This window comes from Hoplias malabaricus, chromosome 2 (assembly GCF_029633855.1).
Source record: "Hoplias malabaricus isolate fHopMal1 chromosome 2, fHopMal1.hap1, whole genome shotgun sequence".
Taxonomy (NCBI): Eukaryota; Metazoa; Chordata; class Actinopteri; order Characiformes; family Erythrinidae; genus Hoplias; species Hoplias malabaricus.
Genome location: NC_089801.1, coordinates 31443399 through 31467468, shown reverse-complemented (window position 1 = coordinate 31467468; position 24070 = coordinate 31443399). Strand labels below are relative to the sequence as shown.

Here is a 24070-nt window from a genome sequence, read left to right as displayed (position 1 = left end):
CTACAGCAGAGTTCATCACTGACCAACCTTTTAAGAAGATCATGTACAAAGTCATTGTTCCAAGTCCTGACTCTCAGTGCTTACGCACCACTGTTCACACACACATACACACACACACACACGTGTGTGTGTGATTCTGTCATTTGTTTTTTTTTGTTTTTTTGCAGTCAAACAAACATTCATCTCTCATGTTCCTCATTGGCAAAACAGCTCAGTCAGATCTGCAGTATCACAATTTACTGCAGTGTATGAACAGAAATACAAAAATATACAAGCTCTATACACAGAGATACGGACGACTTGTTGATGTGAATGGCACGGAAAGGAAAGTCTGGAGCTACCTGAACTCCAGCACCGCCTCAGAAAACAAAAATAAGTTACAAAAAGCAGGATAAAACAATCAAAGCTAAAAAATCTGATGTGAAGTTAAAGATAAAACATTCCAGTTTGGAACAGTGAAAGTCAACGTAAATGTACAGTCAGTGATTGTGCAGGTGACGCAATCAAAATTCTTTATCCATGGCTAACTGCATCTAAACTATAACTACATTGAGTCTACAGGGGCTTGATGAAGTGTAAACTAAATAATGTAGAATACCCTCCGACTGGAACCAAGTGCATATTCAATTTACTGTTTTTTAACAAGGACACAAAGTGTCAATGATGCAAAGCGCTGAACAGCTCCCCCTAGTGGAGCAGGTCCTAAATGTGGTTGAGGGAGTTAATGAGCGAGTTACAAACCAGCTCTAAAAGGAGTTTCCCATCTAACAAATCTGATCATAATGTCTAAGGGAGTAGAGTATCGACTGATTAGAACAGGAATTATAAACACAATGTGTTTATACATGCAAACATTTAGGCACTGAACAGAGATAACTGAAGTGAGGAAGAAGGACACAGGTTAAAAAAGGAATGGGAAAAGTAACACATGCTGTGTCTGAAATAGCTCCCTATTCCCTACATTATTCACTGTATTGTGCACCATTACAGGGAACACTAACTAGACACTAACTAATGTGGGTTTTTACCACACAGCGCAGTAGGTTATAGGTATCTGCTCTCCACTAGAGTACATGGGTTGTACACTACATTTGTGGTGCACTGTGGGATTGTTTGAGTGCACTGGAAATTACAAAATGGAGGAACACTAAACAGTGCACTATACAGTGAATAAGTCATAGTTATGAACACATGGACAGTGCCTATTTATGGGGAAAGAGTTTTCTATGTTACTGTGATCCCTCTTCTAAGCCTGGTCTTGTGAGAGTGACCCGGCTGTGCTCTGAAAGGACACACTCTCCTCGACTATGGTTTAACACACTGGAAAATATCAAATTATAATGTGCCATAACTTTTGCAGGCGACACATTTTGTGTGGAATATAAACGTGTGTTCTCTGTAGAGGAGTAGTGTCTTAGTAAATCAACAAAACACGTAAAGGGCTGTCCACACTATTGCTTTCATTCAACTCTATTAGATGGCAGACAGGCCACTGAACATGTTACAGTGCTCCAGCTGCTTTGTTTTTAGAAGAACTGATTGTGGGAAACGGAGCTGCATTCTATTTGTTAAGGCTTCTCATGTTGAGGGGTTTAGAAAGTGCACTATGTAGGAGCTGGAGCAGTTACAGAAAGTGCAAGAGAACGCTAAATTTTCTGAGGAGGCAGCAGTACTCATTCGCTAGCTTGGCTTCTATGTAATATGCAAGGTTTTACTACACTGTATGACCAAAGGTGAGTGGACACTTCCAGAACGAAGGATGCTATTGAGGGGTCCCTCCTTTAGGGAAGGCTTTAGACTACAGTTGTGTTTCAGTTCTGATTTTCAACGGTTATAACCTGACCACAGTGAAAAATCTATGTTCTGTAATAATATGTTACAGGTTTTTGAGCTTATTAAGCTTTGTGAAAGTCTTTCTGGTTTTGGCTCACACTTAAAATGCCTCCTCAGACACTGTGTGTGTTACATGCACTTAAGAATCAGAAAACTGCACAAAATCAGATTTAGTTTTACATGCACTTGGGAAATCAGATACAGAGTTTACATACGTCCGACAATAATCTGATTTCTGATTCGCAACCGCCGAATATCACAGAAAGACGTGACATAAACTTCCTGATGCTGCTTTTTTGTAAACATGAACCCACTTTACCTGCAATTATGGATGTTATTTTCTTCCTAATATGATTTCTAACAGCATTCTGCTCTTCTCTTTCTCAGCTTTCTCTACACTGCTGCTGAGACAGAGACATTGTTTTTTTTAAATGAGCATCTGTTCTTGGACGCAGCGTGTGTCCCTCTGTTAAAGACAGAAACCCAAGCTGCTGGAGACGAGTTTGCGGTGAGGACTGTGGTAGCGAGACGTATACCAAAGTTCAGAGTAATTCAGATACAAACAATGACAGAATGTGTGAGTGTGTGTCGCCCTGTGAAGGACTGGCACCCCCTCCAGGGTGTGTTCCTGCCTTGCGCCCAGTGATTCCGGGTAGGCCCTGAACTGGATAAGCAGTTACAGACAATGAATGAGTGAATGAAAAAAAAAAAAAACAATCAGAGAACTTTAAAATATGTCTCGGATTCAGCTCTACACTCTGGTTATGTTTCAGCTCATGCTCAGACTGAGAAATATAGAATAAACGCACTGAGAAATCAGATTACTGAGCTAAAATCATCAAGCTCTCTTCCAATTTCTTAATTTGGTTTCTAGACCTTACTCCGATGTCAGAAATCTGAGTATGCTGTTTACACATGCCCACCTGAGTAATCAGATAACTGCAGAATCCGATCTAGAGCTTATTATTAAGTGACAGTTAACACATTCGTTGTACTTCGGAAGTCGACATCTGTTTTGACTTGTTCCCTCGCCCCTCTGAGGGCTCATTTAACACACTTCACTTCAGTTCACACAGAAATGGAACTGCCCTTAAGATGGTGTCAGGGACCCCCCCCCCCCCCTCTCCCCCGAGGGGGCGAGTCAAAAACCAGAATTGAAACACAGGGTGGATATAAGAACATTTCTGTGAGAATTTGATGGCATAATCATTAGTGAGGCCATGTTGAATGATGACTTTGTGGAGCACAGATACCCATCCAACTCATCCCAAAGGTACTAGATGGTGATCCGTCACTTCAGAGAAAACAGAACCACTGCTCCAGAGCCCCATGCTAAGGAGGTTTTATTCTCCTTTTGCCAACAGATGGTACAGGGCATGGTGACTTTAGGCTCATGTGCAGCTGCTCCAGAGCCTCCAATTCTTTCCATGCTTGGCTATTGAGATTATACTGCTGGGGATCTCCAAACCTTCAGACATACAGTGCAGCAAATGCGACTGAAAGCTGGAATGAAGATGTGTAAGAAGTTGCAGACTTTCCAAAATAACCACTGGACAAGGTTTTGGAGATTTGAGACTAGAGGAACTCTCAGTAGTGTCCATACGTCTGTACCCAGTATGTACCCTGACTTTCCAGTCCAGTTGCTGCTTGAACGGAGATGTACATGTAGTGGTTAAGTCCTAAATTTAAGTAGTGGACACCTCTGATGACCAAAGCCTCAAGCTTTACCTCGTATTCTTGCTCCATCATTCACCAGCTACTGAAAACCACCCGCCAAAAATTTTCGGCGGGTGTCTCATTTTCTATTGTGTTCCCAAGCCTCTTCCTACATTCCTCCATCACCATCAAGGTCTTTGCTGAGTGTTCTCTTTCTTCCACCTGCTTTTCCTCTGAGGGTGGTATTCAGCAGTTGGAGCTGTTCCGGAACTCTCCGTTTTCAGTGATCTGCAGCTTGCTGGGGTTGGTGGGAGAGATGCCGTTGCGCGTCTGCATGCTATAACGCTCCTTCAGCTGAGACAGAGCGCTCATCAGTCGGGCATTCGCAGCGTCCAGCGACGCTATCCTCTTCTCCTGGACAGAGACAAACACAGAGGGAAACAGTGTGAAAATACATATATACGATTATTATTTGGACCCTGCAGCTATTGCTTCTCTCATTGTCATCTGCATGATCTGGAAAATCTCTTCACCCCGGAGTCATGAAACATTAATATTTAAATGATGAAAATGATGCTATTAAATCATTGAATGCGCAGCTTTTTGTCCAAGTGCCCTTCACTGTTAAAGTGGACATAATCTCCCCAATTTCCACAAAATAACAGTCTTAATATATAAATATTCAAATAACATGTTTTGGTGAAACAACACAAGGATCAAACACAACAGCAGCGCTCTCCCCGTCTCATCAGCCCTGTTCAGAGCGACAGGTTTCAGCAGCTGTTCCTTTAAATTAGAATGAGCCACTGCTCAGTTCAGCACAAGGGCCCAGGATTGAGGAGCGAGGAGCAGAAGCTCTGTTTTTTTTTTGGTTTGCATTTTGTTCTTTCTTCTCTATTTTCTTTTTGTCTCTGTTTAATCAGTGCTCTTATTTCTCCGCACCCGTTGTGTTTGTTTTGCTCTGTTTAAACTTGTTTTTGCACTCTCACATAAAGTACAAGCCTAGTGCTGTGATTGATGAGACTCAGACAATGAGGCGGGACCGTCCTCGAGTCTCTGGCGTCTACACAGGAGGCAGTACAAAATCAGAACAACTCGTGTTATCCTATGTTTACTGACTTAGCCAGACCACTAAAACTGACTAGGTGGTTTTGTTTCACAGTTTGTGGGTTGGTTAGCTCCAGATCTCAAGCTTAATGTGTGCCTACACTGATTTTGTTCACAGTATGTCCAGTTAAACAGAACACAGCTACAATTAAAGCAAACAAGTCCTACATTATTTCTCATTTAGGACGTACAGACCATAATATTTTTAAATCCTATTGTTCTTAATAACCCGAGACGTATATTCGTACATTATGAAAGCCCTTGTAATTGAATGAAACTGATACAATAATGGGTCGTAGCCTCATTATGAGACAAAGAAAGACCCCTGATAATGATATAAGAGTCATTACAATACCTAAGTCTGAACACCAGCGTTAGGAGAATTCTGCACAGCCGCTCATATCATACTTTAATGATTCATCAGAATTAAAAAGTCACTTGAAATTAAAATCAGTATGGAGGGATGATCAAAAGCGGGGGAGGGAAAGAGGGGATGGGGTGGTGGGGATTCTATAAAATTTTAAAGGCAGTTGGTGCCATTTTGGCTGTGATTCCCGCAGTTCTCCCAGCTCTGGGTCCAATGCTGTATTTTAATGAGGGGTTCATGCTGGGTTTTGAAATGCTGATCTTACTGCAAATGGGCTTTTAATCTGCACACATTCATTCCTCATTAGGACAAAGTGGGGACGGATAATATTAAGAGGGTGTATGTGTTTAAGAGGGTCTTAAAAGTAAGGCACTGTTAAAAGTGTTATCATGAGAATTTTGGTGAACACTAATGATGTGTGTATTCATGTGTGTGTGCGCATTTCTGTGCGGTTGGGAGTACTCTCTGGGTGGGTAAGATGGCCCTCCATCTCCCCAGTCACTCAGCACTATGTTAAGCAGCAAGGACATCTGTTATGTGACGTGACTGGCTGTTAGCGCTCTCCTCCAAGCGTGTTGAGCTCTATAATGACAACAGAAAAAGTGGTAGTGGTGTTTTACATGTCCTGAGGAAAGCATGTGCAATGCTAGCCTTGCGAGCAACTTGGTAGTGATGTATAATAAGGAGAGATGTAGAGAATGGTGTAATCACTCACGAGTAAATGGGGGAGAAATTTGTATTAATACTTGGGTGTGATAGACACAAGAGCACAATATTCCAGATCTCAGACCCTTTTTGTTTGTATGTAACGGAATACCCTATTTCATCAGATGATAAGCAAAGCAAAGAAAATAATCATAAGCTAAAGTTTGGACACCCCTCTTTAAATCCATCCATCCATTCATTATCTGTAAGCGCTTATCCAGTTCAGGGTCACAGTGGGTCCGGAGACTACCTGGAATCTTTGGGTGCAAGGCAGGAACACACTGTGGAGGGGGCGCCAGTCCTTCACAGGGTGACACACACTCACACATTCACTCACACTTTTGAGTCGCCAATCCACCTACCAACCTGTGTTTTTGGACTGTGGGAGGAAACTCGCACTGACACTGGGAGAACACACCAAACTCCTCAAAGACACCCAGAGTGGGACTTGAACCCACAACCTCCAGGTCCCTGCAGCTGTGTGACTGCGACGCTACCAGCTGCGCCACTGTATATGCTGAATGTCACATACACTCACACCTTTAAACACATACACATCCGACCCCTAAACTTCACCCACGCACACAATATTGTACCTGTGCGTCTATGATCTTCTGCTTGGAGTCTACTATGGCCTGCATGTCAGCATGGTCCTTCTTCAGTTCCTCCTCCACAGACATCAGCCTGAATCAACAAAACAAACCAATACCATTTTAACACAAGCACAGAAACATATTTTAGTCTCAGTATCATCACTGTCTGGGAAAACTGCATTTTGTCAACATCATGTGAACTGATGTCAGCTGCTCGTTACACACACACACACACACACACACACACAGAGAGAGAGAGAGAGAGAGAGAGAGAGAGAGAGAGAGAGAGAGAGAGAGAGAGAGCATAGTCTGAATATCATTACTGCCCAAAAAACCCCCACATATCTCCCTTTTTTTAATAAACATGTATTTTCTTTTTGATCTTTACGCTGCATACCCTTTTCACAGCAGATGGACCAATAGTTAGAGCTCCAAAATTATTTGGAATTAAATCTCTTCATACTGACATCCATTATAACCTCAGAACCTCTTTGCCTTCTGTAAAGTCACCATTTGGTGGATACATGGTTTTGGACAGTGATGATATACCAAGGCCAGGCTGCTCTATCTGCTCAGACATTGTATAATTGTCTCAAATAGCAGTCTGCGCTCTCCCTGTAGTTGACAGCCCTCAGAAAGCAGAGACTAGATAAAAGCCAAATGTATCCAGACAACTTTCCTCCATCCGGCTGTTAGATGGTCATCACTAATGGAAAACAACAGCAGGCAAGAAGTAGCTTTTTCCCAGAATGCAGCAAACCTCCCAAAGTCTTCATTTCCACTGTCTCTGTTTTATTTTATTCTGGCGACATGCAAATTAGCCTGTAACGATGAACTGACTTGAGGGTGGGGATTGGACTGCTTCACCTTTGGATTGTTAGAATCAACTCCATCAGATAGAACTAGGAGGGAAGCATGAAAAATTCAGGTAGTGGTTCAGTTTTTCTGGCCAAAAATGATTAATCTATTAAGAAGCTTAGGCATCTCCTGCATTATTTAAGGTGAAATAGTATTCTTTTATATTTTAGTTCTTTTAGCTTTATATTTTTAGTCTCAGTCATGAATTTTGAATTTGGTTTGACAGAGATTTTTAGTTTTGGTGCATCACCAATAACTACTTTAGGCATGCATGTGTTTTTGGGAGACAAAATCTTACTAATAATGAGTGCTTTTTCGCTCCCTGTCTCTTTCTGTCTCCTACCTGCTGATGATGCTTTTCATCTGCAGATCTTTGTCGTCCTGCTGGCGCCGCAATCGCTCCTCTGCCTCCTCCAGACGTGTCTGATACTCCAGCAGCATCTTCTGAGCCTGGTTGTCCTGTCCCTGCAGCCTCATCTCACACTCCTCCAGCTTCTGGATGGATGCTCGCAACTTCTCCTGCAGCACACAGATCTCAGCCTGGTACTGAGAGAGAGAAGGAGGGCAGCAGAATAAATGAGGGAAGAGAGAATAGATGTTTGTTAGTAATCTTTTCATATAAATGCAGTTTTAAGGACATCTGAGACTTAAAGGAGGAGAGAGGCAAAAGAGCACTTAAAACATATGGAGAAAAACTAGGAGTGGACAATTTCTCTGTGTGTGTGTGTGTGTGTGTGAGAGAGAGAGAGAGAGAGAGAGAGAGAGAGAGAGAGAGAGAGAGAGAAATGCGACTGATTAAATGAAATACATATTGAATATGAGCAAGAAAAGGAGTGGTAAGACAGAGTGGAGAATAAATGAGAGTGAGTGGGTGGGGAGAGAGAGAAAGAGAGAGAGAGAGAGAGAGAGAGAGAGAGAGAGAGAAATAGAGAGTAGCTAATCTCAGGAGAAGTACATAAGCATATTCTACATATTTTACATAATTTACACCAGCCATAAAACATGCCGTTTGATAAGCCGTTGCCTCTGCATTACTGTTTCAGAAGTTAACGCTCATGAATATGTGGTGGTAAATATTAGCTGGACAGTATTATTTTACCTTAAAGGCACCTTCAAATCTCAGTATCAGCATCTAAACTATAAGACAAATGCAATGGCTCCAATACCTTCAGGCACTCTTTTTTTCATTAATATGTTTTAAGGGCTGCAAACCAGGGAAATAGCCACCAGGGGGCATTACAAGCATGAGCGGGAATGGGATAAAAGTTTCATAAGCTGCTGTGCCAATAAAATAACTGAACCTGTGATTAAAGAAACAGGGAAATGAACAGAAAGATATTAACGTAACATTCTGGACCCTTGTCTAATGATTCATACAATGTGAATTGTCCAGTGATCTACGATCATTTTCCAGACTTTAGATTTAACCTAAAACAGAAAAACGATTCTTTGTGAGTTGACTTCTCTTCACTAAGACAACTCTGAAAAAATTTTACACACAGCACAAAAAAACACCCGGCAGTATATGGCACTAAGTCAAATTTAAAGTGAAGAGGAGTCAACTCCCAAAGAATCGTTCTTTGAGCATTGTTGCCCTGACAACAGTAAAGGGAGGGAGCATTTTCCTGTTTTTATTTCCTTGTGATCGTCTGCTTTCAAATCAGAAGTAACGGGTTATTTATCAGCCTTTCACATTCTCATTTAATGTCTAGTCTGCTTTTTGTTGTGGACAAATACGTCGTCAATAAATATTGTCATAGTTTTTAGTCAGTTTGGAGGGTATAAAGCAACACAAAACTAGGTTGTGGAATACTGGAACTGTTCTCTGGAATTGTGGTGCACAGTCCAATATTTTGGGATGAGTTGGAATTTATTAAGAATAACAAAAGAACGTAATGAATAAAAAGAAAATTTGATTGTGAATGGAAAAGTGCTAAAATGTGGCGTTGTAGAAACCAGAAAACCTGAAAACGCTGTGCAAACCCCAGTGGACCTCCAACTTTGCCCTCATGGGGTCAACTGTGGTCCACCGTCTCCTTGTTATAAGGGAGATTTTGACAGGACATATGATAAAATAATGAGGACAATACTGTCTTTTAGACTTATAGACCAATAAGGTTTACTTCAGATCGTATCATAATTAATGAACAATTTAAAATAATAGTTATGTTTATGTTCTTTCCTGACATTATGACTGTATCTAATGAGTTAAAAGTTGTTCACAACTCAGTTTTGTATTTCTACCTGTAGATGGATGTTCTCTTTCTGATTTTTTCTTGTAAAGGCAGCAGCTCCTTGTGGCTTTGCTTCATCTAAACCTCGTCAAAGAAATCTTCTGCTATGAGGCAATCACCCCTAGACCCCCTGGTTAAAGCTTAGCCCCCTAATCATTAATCTGTAGCGATGGCCCTGCACACATTGATGAGGTGTTGGCCTTGAGCCCCAGACTTTCTAAATACAGCCCTGGCTCTATATTTTTAGCCAGCCCATATTTATATGTCTCTTAGAGACAAAAACAAAGACAGACATTGGCTTGAATTCCACAGCTTGACTTCAAAACCCCACAGATTTATTAAAAGATTTCCAAAAGCAGGTCTAGGTGAACTGTCTCCTCACAGCTGCATAAAAAGTCCTGGACTTCACAAGGAACATGTTCTCACACAGAGCTCTGACACAATGAGTTCAGCCTTTGTTCTGCAGTGTACTTTTTTCTCTTGATCTTGGGCAGACACACAAGGCCCCTCGTGTTGTTGCAAAGTGTTACTCAGCTCCACAGAGGAGACCATTCCATTTCGTAACTGCTTGATAAGGCATCTGTACGCTCAATCTGTGATCAAAGGGATCAAATGCAATATTATAGCCGTTGCACCCTCAGTGGTGCCTGTCTTCATCAAAAGGAATCTAAAATAGATACCTTACTACTAAAAACCCGCAGCCTTCTATCCCTCAGACACCTCTGCATTAAGAACTCTGCATTCTTCTGTGATAAATATCACCACATGAGCTTGGGAATACTTTTACAGCATCCACAAATGTGAGTTGCCACTGTGGCATGTACCGCTGAAACAACAGATAGACTAGGAGTAATCTGAAAAGGACTTAAGTACAGTAAGGAAATGTACTGTTATCTAACAAGTCGACATTTCAGACTGCTTATGGAGATAATGAGTGTTGTGAGTGCCATGCCAGAGAAGCAAAGTTTTATAGAGATTGTTACAAATGTGAATTAAAGTCAGGGTCTGTGATGTTACTATGTGTTGTTAAAAGAAAAAGTGATGCAACCTATTTTGGAACATGTTAAGTACCTCAAACATCATGTGAGTGATTATTTGCATAAATAAATTTGATAGTAAGGATGAATCCAGCCAAATGTGCTGCATTCATAACTAGCCATATGAATGATGGGTGTACGATGTATGTGGAATATATCGAATGCAGCAGGAGGTGTGGGTGTATGTGAGAGAGAGAGAAAGAGAGAGAGAGCTGTTTACCTTTTCATTGAGTGTGTGCTCATCCCTGCGAGGATCTGTCTCTGAGTCCTGCTCTAAGTATGGAACATTCATGTTCATCAGCCAGGCAGCGGTACGGTCCAACGCACTGGGGATCACTGGGGAAGGGGCCTGTGAGACACACACACACAAGCATGAATATGTGGGAGCCATAAAAACACCCACAGTCTAAGATACTCATGTCCACAGCCTACATTTTCAAAACATTACGTTCATTTTTAAATAGACAAAAGATTAAGCCTCACTTAAATGTACTTGTGGTGCACTGCTGCCATTTGTGGCACACGTTCTTGCAAACAATACATTAATAAATGTGGCTAAATGAGCATGTTTTGTACTAGAAACCCACTGAAATTGTAGAAAATAAATTTTCCATAAACACCAGTCACTTGCAAAGAGAGGAGAATTACACTGAAAGTTATAATTTAACTTATAGAGAAAAATCCACCTTTTAAAAACACCAATCAGCTCAAAAGCTGCCATATTGCTCCTGCATGTGGGATTTGAATTAGCGTGACGATGTGGAGAGGGATAGTACAGTGGAAGAGCAAAGGGATATAAGAAGAAAAATCATTTTTTTCTCAATCTGTTCAATCTTTCGAGGTGGAAAATAGAATCTTTCTCTCTGTGAGCCATGAGATAACTTCCATCTACACAGAGTGATATGATCGAGATATGGCCTTGGTAACCTCACAGTCAATATGAGAGAAAGAGAGAGAGAGAGAGAGAGATACGCTGGTCCTGCCCAGGGGCTTCTATCAATCATTCAGACCGATCAATCAAATCCTGGGAGAGGACAGCAAGGTATTGTGGGGGGAGGAAATGCCCTTGCTGTCCCCTTCATTGTCTGACCACTGAGTATAATCATCATGCCCCGCTCACACTGATGATTATAGTGGATGTGCAGAAGGAAACCAACAGGATGCCACAACAACACACAGACTATAATTACAGCCAATTATTCAAACCTTCTACACAAAATAGCAGCATACACCAGAGGTGTACAAACACATCACTGCGACTGAAGGACATTCATTTTTCTCACATAGACAATCTAAGATAAGTTAGCATGATCAAGAGGTATAAAATACCTACTTTTGAGTCCCACTGTTCTATAAAATAGGCTGTATACACACACACACACACACACAAACACACAAACACAACATCAGTTATTTGCTGGGCCAACATGTCTCTCTTAAGAGAGATTAAAGGATGTAACTAATCGCTTGACCTCTGACATTGCTTCTCAGTGAAAGAAGCTGTTTTGTACAAGAGAGATAGAGAATAAGAGGTCATCTCTAGTAACTATTTAATGACTGTGTGTGTGTTTGTATGCATGTGTATTTTCCACAGAGATTAGAGGCAGAGGGAAGCTGTAAAGCATTAGGGGTCAACTATGGTGGCAGTCTAATGTGTGTGTGTGTGTGTGTGTGTGTGTGTGTGCGCGCGCGTGTGCGTGTGTTTGTGTGTGTGCCTGAGAGCACTTGTGTGTGAGCTGGGTTGATAACACACTGTCTCTACAATCTAAAGTAGCTTGTCATTATCCACTCTGCTACACACACACACACGTTTTCAGGTTGTTCATTAAATCCCTATCACTGTAATCTCCTGCTGCTCTATTAGTGGATACACTATGAGACCAAAGGCAGAAAAACCCTGCAAGGATTATCGTTCCTAAATATCTACTACAATTGTGGCTCTTCCATGCAGCTTTGTATCTGTTCTAGCCTCCAATAACCATTTAAAGACGGTGTAGAGCTGGCAATGCATTAACATCCAGCTGTGTTTAATTTATTCATTCATTGTCTATAACCGCTTTGCCCACACAGAATCACTGGGAGCAAGACAGAACCCAACCTGGACAGTATGCCGGTCCATTCCAGTCCATGCAGCATTCCACAGACTGTCTCAAACAGGCAGATTCAGACTACAAGTGTTTCTGACACTATAAACCTAAGGAAAACAATCATATTTACTTGCAAGACAGGGTGGAGTAGAGGAATGGTGAGTGGAGAGTGGCAGGGGCTAGCTGCATATTCAAAGATCACATACAAAATAAGGGTAAAGGTTTATTACCACCATGTTACCCACTAGTAAATCGCACTGTCCAGTTAAAAACATTCACCTGCTTGTGTTGTGTCCGTTGCTTGGTCTCTGGACTGTCCCCTTTGGAGGAGGAGCTCTGCTGGCGAATCCGTGCCCCGCTTCCCGGCCAATCGGGCGATGAGGACATGACGCTGCCGCTGGAAGGCCGTGGGTAAGGGGCGGAGTTAAGCATGTTGGGTGGGGTTCGTCCTCTGGAGGCTGCGGTCTGTGCAGGCGGAGGGGGCTGATCTATGCGTCGTTGGGGGCCAGCGCTGTTTTGCCGAGGAACGGGGGGCTGACTTGACGCGGACTGTTGCGTTTCCGTCAGCGACAGCTGCCTTCGGGTGAACTCTCCTGAGCGTCTGGACAACTCCTCGTGGTTCAGGAAACTGGAAGGAAGCTTCCCTCCTCCGGCCCCTCCCATGTCCTCATTGTTGCTATGGGAACTGACCGAGCTGTGGCATTCAGACCCCGAATCGCCACCTGTTTGTGCTCGGGGTGACAGGGGCAACCCTGCTGCCATTTGATAGACGGGATTCTGGAAGGACAAAGGCGCCAGAAGTTGGGTCGGCCTTCCTGAGAGCCCGTCTGTTCCTGGGATGGTGGGCTTCTGTCCCAGCACGTGGAGTGTGGGACCTCCCGGTAGATTGCCTTGAGGTGTTCGGGCATTCCACGCCACCATGTGCTTCTCACCATGGCCTTCTGGGACAGGCACAAGCTCCAGAGCTTTGGTGGCTTCCTGCAGATCCACCATGGACAGGCTCTTGCTGCCATTGGCTAATCCCAGCTCGGGTTCGTTAGCCTCGGAGTAACTGGAGCTTCGGGCTGGGGAGCCCTGCAGGCCTGAGGAGCGCGTCACAAAGAACAGGTCCTTGTTCTCGGGCGTAGGGGATGGGAGCCGTGTGAAGTCTACTAGGCTGAGAGTAAAGGGAATGAAAGGGAGAGAGTTAAAAATTAACCAATCTCTGTTGTCGGTTATTTTTTTAAATCAATTTGAAAATACCCACTGCCCTGTAAACCATGTTATACGAGGAACGGTCCAATGGGAATGGTCATGTTACATTAACATCTGTTGAAAAATAAAAGTTCTTACAGCATAATGAAGAAAATTTAATATATTGCCCAAATTTCAGATGATCTCACTAGTTAAGATAGAACACTTTGCAGTGCACATTCCAGATCAAGAAGCAGAGGCTAGATTTCATGGCAATGACTCATGAAACTTCATCTGTACTCAACCGTGTTTGTCACTCCATCCACACGGACTGTCCTATTCTTATCAGTGTTTAAGCCTTTCTTCCATAAAGAGTGTGCCCTTGCCTTATCTAGCCAGGCCCTCTTCTAAAAACACCTGCCAATCTGCTTTACAGCTCATTCCCTCACAACATTTATGGAAGACCAGAGTGAAAGAGAGCCATTTAATTGCATGTTGTTCACACACATGCGCGTATATATACACACACACACAGAGCAAAAAGAAGTACAGAGAGGATAAATATATTGGAGAATCACAGGACAGAAATACAGAGGACAAAGGCAGATAAAGAGAGCGACAGAAGGAGCGAGAGAAGATAGGGGCTCTGTCTGGCCTGAGATTATGCTGAAATAAATTAGCAGTGTCTGGCTTATTATAGTTGGACAATAAAAGCTGTCTGGCTGCTGAGGAAGAAAGACAGAGCAAGAGAACGAAAGAGAGAGACTCGTTTAACATCTTATTCCTGTCGCCTTGACTTGATTAAGGTCTGTTTTAGACTGGAGCCAGCTCTTGGTATTGTGTGACAGAAGAGAGCTGTGAATCTTTGCAGAGGCTCGGAAACAACAGTCTCAGTTTCAATAACGTTATCTGTACAATAACATTATCAACAGAGTGGTCAGCAAAGATGTGTCACTATCAAGGAAATAACTGAGAAATAGAAACAGACACAGAAGAAGGAAAATCAATCAAAGAAGCTGCTAGAGTTCATAGAAGAGTGGACAGTGCCCCGGCATCCAGACCTCAACATCACTGAATGTTTTAGGGATTGCCTGGATCATGTCAGCGCTAAGTGCATGTTCAGACTTGCCCTTACCCTGACAGGTCACTGTCCATGGCCATTTTATGCAGACCAGAGGAGATGCTACAGCTGGGGGCAGGAGGTGAAGGAGCGCGCTCAGAAGGTGCAGCTACCGGGACACTGGAGGGATTGGTCAGTGCCGTGTGGACATCTCTCAGGATTCTGGGTAATGGACCTAGTTTTGAGGCTGCAGTCTGAGGAGAAGGGTGAAAGGTTACATTAAGTAAAAGTCTTTACTTATATTTTCACTTGAAAGGACATCAAACACATCACTGACTTTCCACTGTGACAAGACAACTTAACACTATGGGTCTGAAAGCATACGGAGCTGCTAAAATGCTTTTACTAAGGAAAGGAACATTTGTAGACCAAAGAAAGAAGCTTCTGGTGTTTTCAGAAAAATTTGTCCTAGAGCCCCAGAGCAAAGATCTCATCACTGGGCTACTCAGATCATGGGAAGCAGAAAAAAAAAACCAAATATATATCTCTCAGATTTCTATCTCAAATCCCGAAGTGTCAACCCCACTGTCCGTACTGTCTCTGTCATTAAAACCTTTGATTAGAGCCTGGGTGAGCCACCTTCCCATTCTCTTTTTCTTTTTTTTTCTTTTTTATTGTAGGATGAAGACTTTCTGACACTCATGTTCCTCTAAGGTATTAAAAAATAAAAGCTTTAAATGTCTGGCTGCCTTTGTATCTTTAATCTTATAAATCAGTGTGGTTCTGTGGCACTTTGTGGAACAGGGATGTTTTGGCTTTGAAACAGACCAAAGGCTTTAGAAGAAGAGGGCAACATCACAGTTAGCGTCTGTCCCATTCAACCTAGCATGCAACTCCCCCAACAGTGCATGCTCCATGGATCTGGTCCGAATCTATCTTTGATGCTGTCATGTCCTTTATCTAACTATTAATCAGTAATAGCCACAGGGGACCAATGGATTTTTCATGTATAGCTCAAACCAGTGAGAGAAAGAGCCTTTGGATTATGTAAACAGGCCATTCATAATTCACCACTAAGTGCAGCTAGGAAAATCTCTTTTGGACCAGGGTTAGTGTCAAAAAGTAGCTTCAAGAAGCTCAAACTTTGCTAAGCTCTTGCAAGTACACAGAAACACATATTCAGGTATTTCATATTTTTAGAATATACATCACATCTATGGATGCACTAGACCTATATTTAATAACAAAAAACTAAAGGGATTATTATTATTATTGCCCACATTTACAAACCAATCAATTGAAATATTGGTGACTGACAATTCCACCTAAACACTAATAAAGCAATAATGAACTGAAGGCTGTGCACTGCAGTGACAAAGGCAACAAAACAATATGAAAATCATGTCAAGTTAAATAATTGAATCCTCTTTTTATAATGAACACAAGAAACATTTGTTCTGACAGGTTTGAGAACAGCCAGCAGAGTATGACTGTCATGCAAATTAACAGTTAAATAAGTATAATAGTTAAACAAAAAATAATTAATACAATTAATACAAACCATGCGTGCTATATTTGTATTATTTTAAAATGCATCAAGACTAAGGACTATAATAAATACTGCATCCTTGGTTCCTGAGCGGAGTAGGTGGCTAAACGCAGCCCTATTATTTGGTGATGGTTGGTTCGATCCCCGATGATCCCTCAGCCATCCATGGACTGGATTCCATAAGAGCACAATTACTCTCTCCCTACTATACAAGCACAGTGCTAGCCAATGTTGATATCTATTAGCCAATGTAGCAGATCTGGGCAGCTGGCACTCTCCCTCAGCACGTTAAGCTGTCCAGGGCAGTTCACATGTCTCGGAGAAAGCAATATATATATACGGTAAGTATATACCCTATATGGAATATCAGGTTAGAGGAAATCTTACATTTAATTGCCTCAGAAAGAATTTTTAAGACGAACTATTTACGGGCTGTTTTTACTAGAAATGAAATGAAGGGTGGTGTTGGATTTAGCATTGCGTACACATGCTACACAGAGAAAAAGCAGTGTGAGACAATTCACCTGATCCATTTGGGAAACCACCTCTGCCAGTAAGGAATGTAGGGTTGAGAGTTCGCGACCAAGGTCGATGTACCCCTCGAACCCGGCTGTGTTGGAGATGGTTTCTGGGTTGGAAATCTCCAGCAAGAAGCGCTGCATGTTGGTCCATTCATGCTCCAGAAACTGGTTCATAAAGGACATGTATTCCTCTTTGTTGCCAAACCTGAGTGAGTAAATGTGTGAGCAAGTGAGTGAGTGTGAGTTTAATTAAAGACTGCCTCTTTAATTTTGATAACTATCCTCTTGCAAACTGTGATATAAATATGATTTATCTTTCAACTCTAACAACCCCAACAAACAATCATTCCTTGCACAAACAAATCAAGTTAAAATAAAAAACCCTGTCTAATAATACAAGAACGAGTGAGATGACAGCGTACTTCGTGAAGTTGGCGAGGTTCTGCGTAACCTTGGCGATGAGTGTGAGGGTCCGAGCCGTGCGGTCATCAGGGTACTCCTGGGTCAGATTGAATAGAGATGGAGACATGATGGCTGGACACAGGAACCGCAGGAACAATGAAGCGCTGATCAAACGCTCGCTGATATCTGGTCGCCCCCGGTTACCACACTCCTGTCTCCAAGATGCGAACACCTCTTTTAGCTCTCGTGGGAAAACGCTGTAAAGGCAGAGGGGTATGAAAAGAGTTTTGGTCATCAATATTTCTGAGTGCCTGGTAGCACAGGGCTGAAGGCAGGGGACCAGGTTAATGAACTGAGAAAGAATGGGTTAAAAACCCCACCCTTGTGAACTAGTGTGCTGGTCCATTCCACAGGCTCACTCCCACTGCCCTTATGAAGAATCACACAATTTTGTTTATGTTGAACAATGACAATTCAAAATTAAATCTAAATTTCCACCAAGGATTTACCAATTTTTCCATTTACCAATTCACCTACAAGTTAAACTCACACCCTGTCGCTGCAGTTCTCAGACACTGTGTACCCCATGTTTGGGACACACTGCATGTAGCATAAACTGGTTTGTTCAAAGATTAATTTGAATGAATTTGATTCTTCATCTAATGTGACCTGCACATTATAGAATCATATATATATACAAAAATAATAGTATTATCACATACTATTATACTTGCTAATTACTTTAAAGCACCTACAGTAACTAGGTTTTATACTCTGACCATGATGCATGTTGCTATAGTTACCAGTAAGAGTTGATGATTTTACAGAAGGCCAGCTCACAGCACATCTTCAGGTTGCTTTGGTGCTCGGGAAGGTCATTTGGAGCACATTTTGATGGGTCCACCTCACAGTTTTCATCCGACTCATACAAAGCTTTTATAAACTCCCCTACAGAGAGAGAGAGAGAGAGAGAGAGAAGAGAAATAGTAGTCGGAACCACTGCAAATATGAAGTAGCAAATATAAATTTTTCAGATTTTCTATTTTTGTCTTGAACTGGATTTTATCATTCCAAGAGTCAAAGATCATGAATCATGATGAAACTGAAATATATTTTGTATAACGTCACAGAATTTACATCTTAAACGCTAAGGCCATTATATGTTCTTCATGACTATATGACAAAGCTAAAATACATTCAATATGCTACTAACTTACCCATTTATTCTATCTATATTTATGCAAATATTGTGCTGAATTGACCTGTAACATCATTTATTATCCTCTGAAATTTAAATCATTTTCAGCCACAGTTTCATTGCATTTACAGAGTAATTTATAAATTCCTGACTAATACACTTTCACCATGTTATATTTATGTTATAAAACAGTAAGGAAAGATGTAAAAACTGACCATTTGGATCTAACATTATACTGACTGATATCATCTCTTATCAGAATTATTATTAGACTTTTGGAACTGGTACTGCCATAAATATCAGGAGGAGAACAGTCTGGAGTATGAAGATTTTACATGAGGGTTATAGTATGTAAAAGGAGAAAATTAGCTGCACCCTACAAGGACATGATATTGCCTTGTATAACCCCCTACTATCAAATCCTCCTGATCTTGCCTTTTCAACTATTGTTTTGATTAACCAAGCACGGAACGCTCTCTCAGTCAGAGGACACACACACACACCCACTTTCAATGAGACCCAGTCAGTCTTAAGGAGTGAGCTGTTCAATAATGTAACAGTGTTTCTCAACTCACATTAATCTAAGAAAAACAAGAATACATTATTCAGCACTGAGTTCATAACTCAAATATATTCCTAATGCAAACTTATACAGAGAAATATGCATTGCCTATACTACATTTCACACTCACACTCACACACACACACAGACACACACACGCACACACACACACACACATACAAAATGAAGGTATTTTCAGGCCTCTAGCTAATACAATCATTCATACAGGGCTTATTTGAGACCTAGTGCCAATAACTAATAGAGGCCTGCTGTGTGTGTGTGTGCGTATTCAGGCCTTTCTAAAGACCATCAGGTAAAAAAGTACCCCATGAACCCACATTTGGCATTCCTTTGCCTACAGTCTCTCTCTCATATTTGCATTAATTATACTACTACACTTTTAAAGCTACAAGATACTCCTTTTAAAAGTGTGACACATTTGTGTTAAATACGTGTACACCAATATACACTAACTTCTGCAGGAGTGTATTCACACTAAGAAAATCAATGTGCAATTTCACAGGTGTGCCCCAATTTTGCATACAATTGTATCTGAATCCAGCAATTCAGCTCAGTTCAGATAAATGGTGAACACTGCTGTCTTCTATGTACAAGAGCAGGGTTTGGTTCTCTGATCAGGTAAGTACACCACTCTAAGCCTTTCTGGATATAAGCTTCTGCCAAATGCCGTAAAGTCAAAGCTTAAAAATATGACAAATGTTTTCGATCTCTTACCCAGTGCGTCCTGCAGATACTTCTGACCCACGAGTTTGAGATACTCCTCAATTGCCTTGGTGCCCAGTGTATTCTCTCGAAAGATCAAATGCTCGTTTTCCCCACACCGATCCACCTCAGACATCATCAGATCAGTCAGGAAGTCCTGAGTAAACAAACAAACAAGTTGAACAAATATGAATGAATCAAAGTACTAATTTGCATATCGGAAAACTGGAACTGAACGCATGAAGTTTCAAAAATGACTCGTATAACTTACTTTTAATGTTTGTTGCTTGATATATTTATATTCAAAAGCTTATGCAAACCTTCAAATCACAGTTTATGAAGACAATAATGATGTAATTTTGTAACATATCGTATGCAGCACAGAGAATGCTGAGAACTTCCCCAGACTATATGTTACACTTTCAAAATCTGCAGCAGGCCTAGTGGGAAACACAGGGCCAGAGGTGCTTGGTAATAATACATTATTTTAACAGTAAAGATACATGACACAGTTAAATGTACTAGTAGTTTACATCTGGCGTTTAAAGAAGTCTTTTATATTTTTCTTGTCAGTTCTCACTCCTGAAATTGAAATTATTACCTGTAAAGAACAAATTATTTACTTGTCACCCAAGCACACTGCCCTATCACTCAGGCCTGCCAAGAAGAAGCTGTTACTGAAACTTCTAGAACCAACCAGAGTTACACTTCTGTAATAGAAATGTGCATCAAGGCAACTGCGATGTAATGTTTTGTATATATCGATCAGCCCTGACATCGAAGCAAGGACAAAAGCAAGAAAGAAAGCTTTGGCACTGATGTGTAAATCTGGTCTAATCATAGCAAACCAGTAGGGAACCAATCAGGAGCTGATTAGTACAGGATGCACACAGAGTGGAGCATTGGTATGCACAAGCACCTGCACTCTTTTCTCTCTCTTTCTCTCTCTCTCTCTCTCTCTCTCTCTCTCTCTCTTTCTCTCTCTCTCTCTCTCTCTCTCTCTCTCTCTCTCTCTCTCTCTCTCTCTCTCTCTCTCTCTCTCTCTCTCTCTCTCTCTCTCTCTCTCTCTCTCTCTCTCTCTCACACACACACATAGAGAGAGAGAAAAAGAGAACAAAATCAGGTTGTCCCAATACCCTGCAGGGCTGAGCTAATTTAAAAGGTGTAGAGGCAGTCTGTAAAGACTCACGTCTAGTTTCTGATGCTGAGTTCAATGGATGTCTGTTTCTGTCCGTGGTGTAGCACTTTTGAATGTTCTGGTGGGTGTTTAAAGCAGGACTGTCTGTGGGTTATTTCACTTAGGACAAAGGGTAATACTTATGGAAAGTTAAGGTGACTTGGTCCTCCATTAATGCATGCAGAACTAGGAGGAGCTTAAGTAATACAAACAAATTATAAAACAGTTCTGACCACAAAACCTGAGAGACTGAGGGTTTTACTTGAGCTAAATCTTGTGACAGCAACATGTAACCATCATTACACTGAGAACTGACTGCTAAGCAACAACTATATACACTGCTACTAACACTACTACTACGAAAAGCTATTTTTATCACATGACAGACAAATAAGTTAACCCTTTCTACCATGGCCCTGGTGCACGCTATTTCAGTGGTGTCCTCTATGTTTTTTATTGTTTTTATTATTGTTAATACAGTGATTTTTCTGACACTGGTCCATGATAAGGCCCACCTAAAATCAAGAAGGCTCAAACTCACAGTACTAACTACACAAGGTGATACTACATGAGAGCTACAACGTGCGGTACTAAAGCACACACAAGTAAAGTTGTAACATACAAAATCTGGAATTAACTTAATACTTTCTGCCATTTATAAAATGGTTTGAAGACAGAGTGTGATGATTTATTTTTTTATGCAGTTTGAACAATATACTGGTTGGTTATTACTAGTCAGTCTTGCAGCTCCAGTGAAACACTAAAAATAAATGTCAACCACGTCTGACGTTTCAACTGCACTGATTTTTTGAGTCCAAACACACCCTTAAGTTTATGGCTGGCTGATTTGTGATTTGTGCTGCACCCCCAGGTCTTGTAGTTGAAACTTGGCCTGCAAAATTTTAGAGAGCTTATAGCCAAGGGGCTGAGCTTCTTATGTAGAAATGCTGGGAGAACGCTGTTCTTGGAATGATGACTCTTTCCCTACCAATCGATTTCTCTCCTGTCTACCTTTCTGTCAGAATGTTCTTCCCTCGTATCTCTTTTCTCTGTTGCATTTATCCAGCCTTCACGCTCCACCGCTCAATCTCTCCCTCTCTCCCGCTCTCTCTCCCCCACTCTCATGACACAGCACAAATGTAAATAAGGGAGCGCTGAGCTTAATTTCGCCTGGAACGCTGTGTTTTCTCCTGCCTTTCTGCTAAGGACAATGTTCTCTGAATCAGCTAGTTGTGCTACAGCTTATTCAACCTCGCCGGAATAAAAATAACCCCAGCACATGCCTGTAAGCTACATCCTGGAACACAAGGCCCTGATCCAGGATCAGTCTCCCGCCTTGCCTCCACAGATCCAACTCCCTTTATGTTAAAAGCTACACTGATCCCAGCACAGTACTGACACTTTCTTTTATTCATGCGGCTGTAGATCTTAGCCAAACAAAACAGCAGCCTAAACCGAGGATAAAAACCAACATGAATTTGAGCAGCTCAGAGCTTATAACCCAAGAATAAACACTAAGCCACGTTTTTCTGAACATGTTAGGACTTCATTAGCATTTGAGCCGCTGGAATTTATTTGTAGGTATGACCAGAAGTGAGCAATGGAACTGGCTTTTACATATGTATTAATGTTCATATATATCCTTCATAATTAGATCCATCCAATAGCTTTATGATAAGTTGAGTGACAGTTGCTCCCGCTCTCTGAGTGTAAACTAAATGGTCAAACAGTGGACACCCCTTCCAATTAACAGACTGGATTATCACAGATGTTTCACAGAATCATATCACAGATGTTTCATTAAGACCCTTGTGAAAGAGGGGTAGAATATGTACCTTTAAGATAAACTCACACAAAACCTACTGAATCAGTGTATGTCCAGGATGTCCTGAGTGTGGTGTGAAAATGGAACTGCAAATATACTGAATTATTGTTGGAAACATTGAATTATCATTTGATGCAGACTCACAATCAGGGGACACTTGAGATTAGCTTTTTGAGATGTGTTGTTGTCGGAAGGCGCAGGGTACTCAAAAGAAACAGCTGAGACTGGCCGTCATCCTCACAGCAGAGCCCTAATCACTATGCACTGTGATTCGTTACAATGCTCCATTTGCTCAGTAGCGCTATCTATATCTGTGCGAACACTTGACTTTGATTCCTAACTGTGGAACTGAGCAATGATTACTCTGTGATTATTTACCCACCTCTCACACAATCCGGGGCTGAGTTTCCGGTGTAGCTCAGGAACCAAAGCATTCAACAAAACAATACATACTATCGTTGTCAGGACCTCATTATCCTTTGTGTTTCAACTGTTCCTCCTAGGGGTCTCTACAGTGGCTTGTTACTATCCAAACATTAGACTTGCACAGGTTTAATGCCTGATGCCCTTTAGTCAAACCCTCTTATTTATCCAGACTTAGGACCGGCACTATGAGAGCTCCAGTTTGTGCTCTCTCAGAGGCTGGGATGCTCACACACTCATACAAGTAGGGAATATGTTGTGTTTTAAAACTGTTGAAGGAAAATGGAGCACCTCCCACTTATCACAGACAGTGACTCAAAAGGCACAATTCAGGCCAGCTCCAGGTGACATTGTGGCACTAGAATCAGGACGAATTAATATTAATATGGGACGGTGATATCGCACATGGGCTGCAGGTAGTGCAGCCGTCACAGAGCTCCAGGGACCTGGAGGTTGTGGGTTCAAGTCCCACTCCGTTTGACTGTCTGCGAGGAGTTCTGAGAGGAGGTGTGTTCTCCCCGTGTCCGCGTAGGTTTCCTCTGGATGCTCCTGTGTCTTTCCAAGGTCCAAAAACATGCGATGGTAGGTGGATTTGCGACTCAAACGTTTTCGTAGGTGTGAGTGAATGTGTGAGTCACCCTTTGAAGGACTGGCGCCCCTCCACGATGTGTTCCCGCCTTGCGCCCAATGATTCCGGGTAGGCTACGGACAGATAATGAATGAACGAATTAATGAATATCGCAGTGTTTTACCGCGACAGCCCTATCACTTACACCACTCCAGCCATCCCAGTGGAACAGGATGGACCTGCATCATTCTGGAGATTCCACTGGGAGAGCCTACGTTTGGCATTAGGCATGGTGACCTAAATTCTAATAAATAAAGGGACGATGGAAAATATTACCTCATATTTCTGGACTTCAAGGAAGAAATGACAAGAAAAACATAGATGACGGACTCTTTCATTCTCTCTGCAAGAA

General features: G+C 41.8%; 1 protein-coding gene across 3 annotated transcripts in view; it reads right to left on the bottom strand.

Moving 5' to 3' along the window:
- Window positions 1–5: 5 nt before the first annotated feature.
- The window catches only part of dab2ipb (DAB2 interacting protein b), a 113103-nt gene continuing 89038 nt past the window's right edge, over window positions 6–24070 (bottom strand). For all 3 annotated transcript variants that reach the window (XM_066658559.1, XM_066658566.1, XM_066658569.1), the window contains 10 exons: window positions 19678–19822; window positions 17986–18130; window positions 17203–17439; window positions 16784–16985; window positions 14786–14964; window positions 12757–13633; window positions 10611–10739; window positions 7463–7665; window positions 6265–6352; window positions 6–3903 (listed from right to left, as the gene is read on the bottom strand). In XM_066658559.1, coding sequence (XP_066514656.1) covers window positions 3736–3903; window positions 6265–6352; window positions 7463–7665; window positions 10611–10739; window positions 12757–13633; window positions 14786–14964; window positions 16784–16985; window positions 17203–17439; window positions 17986–18130; window positions 19678–19822 — 2373 coding nt within the window. In that variant the 3' untranslated portion in view covers window positions 6–3735. The remainder of the gene's footprint in view (window positions 3904–6264; window positions 6353–7462; window positions 7666–10610; window positions 10740–12756; window positions 13634–14785; window positions 14965–16783; window positions 16986–17202; window positions 17440–17985; window positions 18131–19677; window positions 19823–24070) is intronic.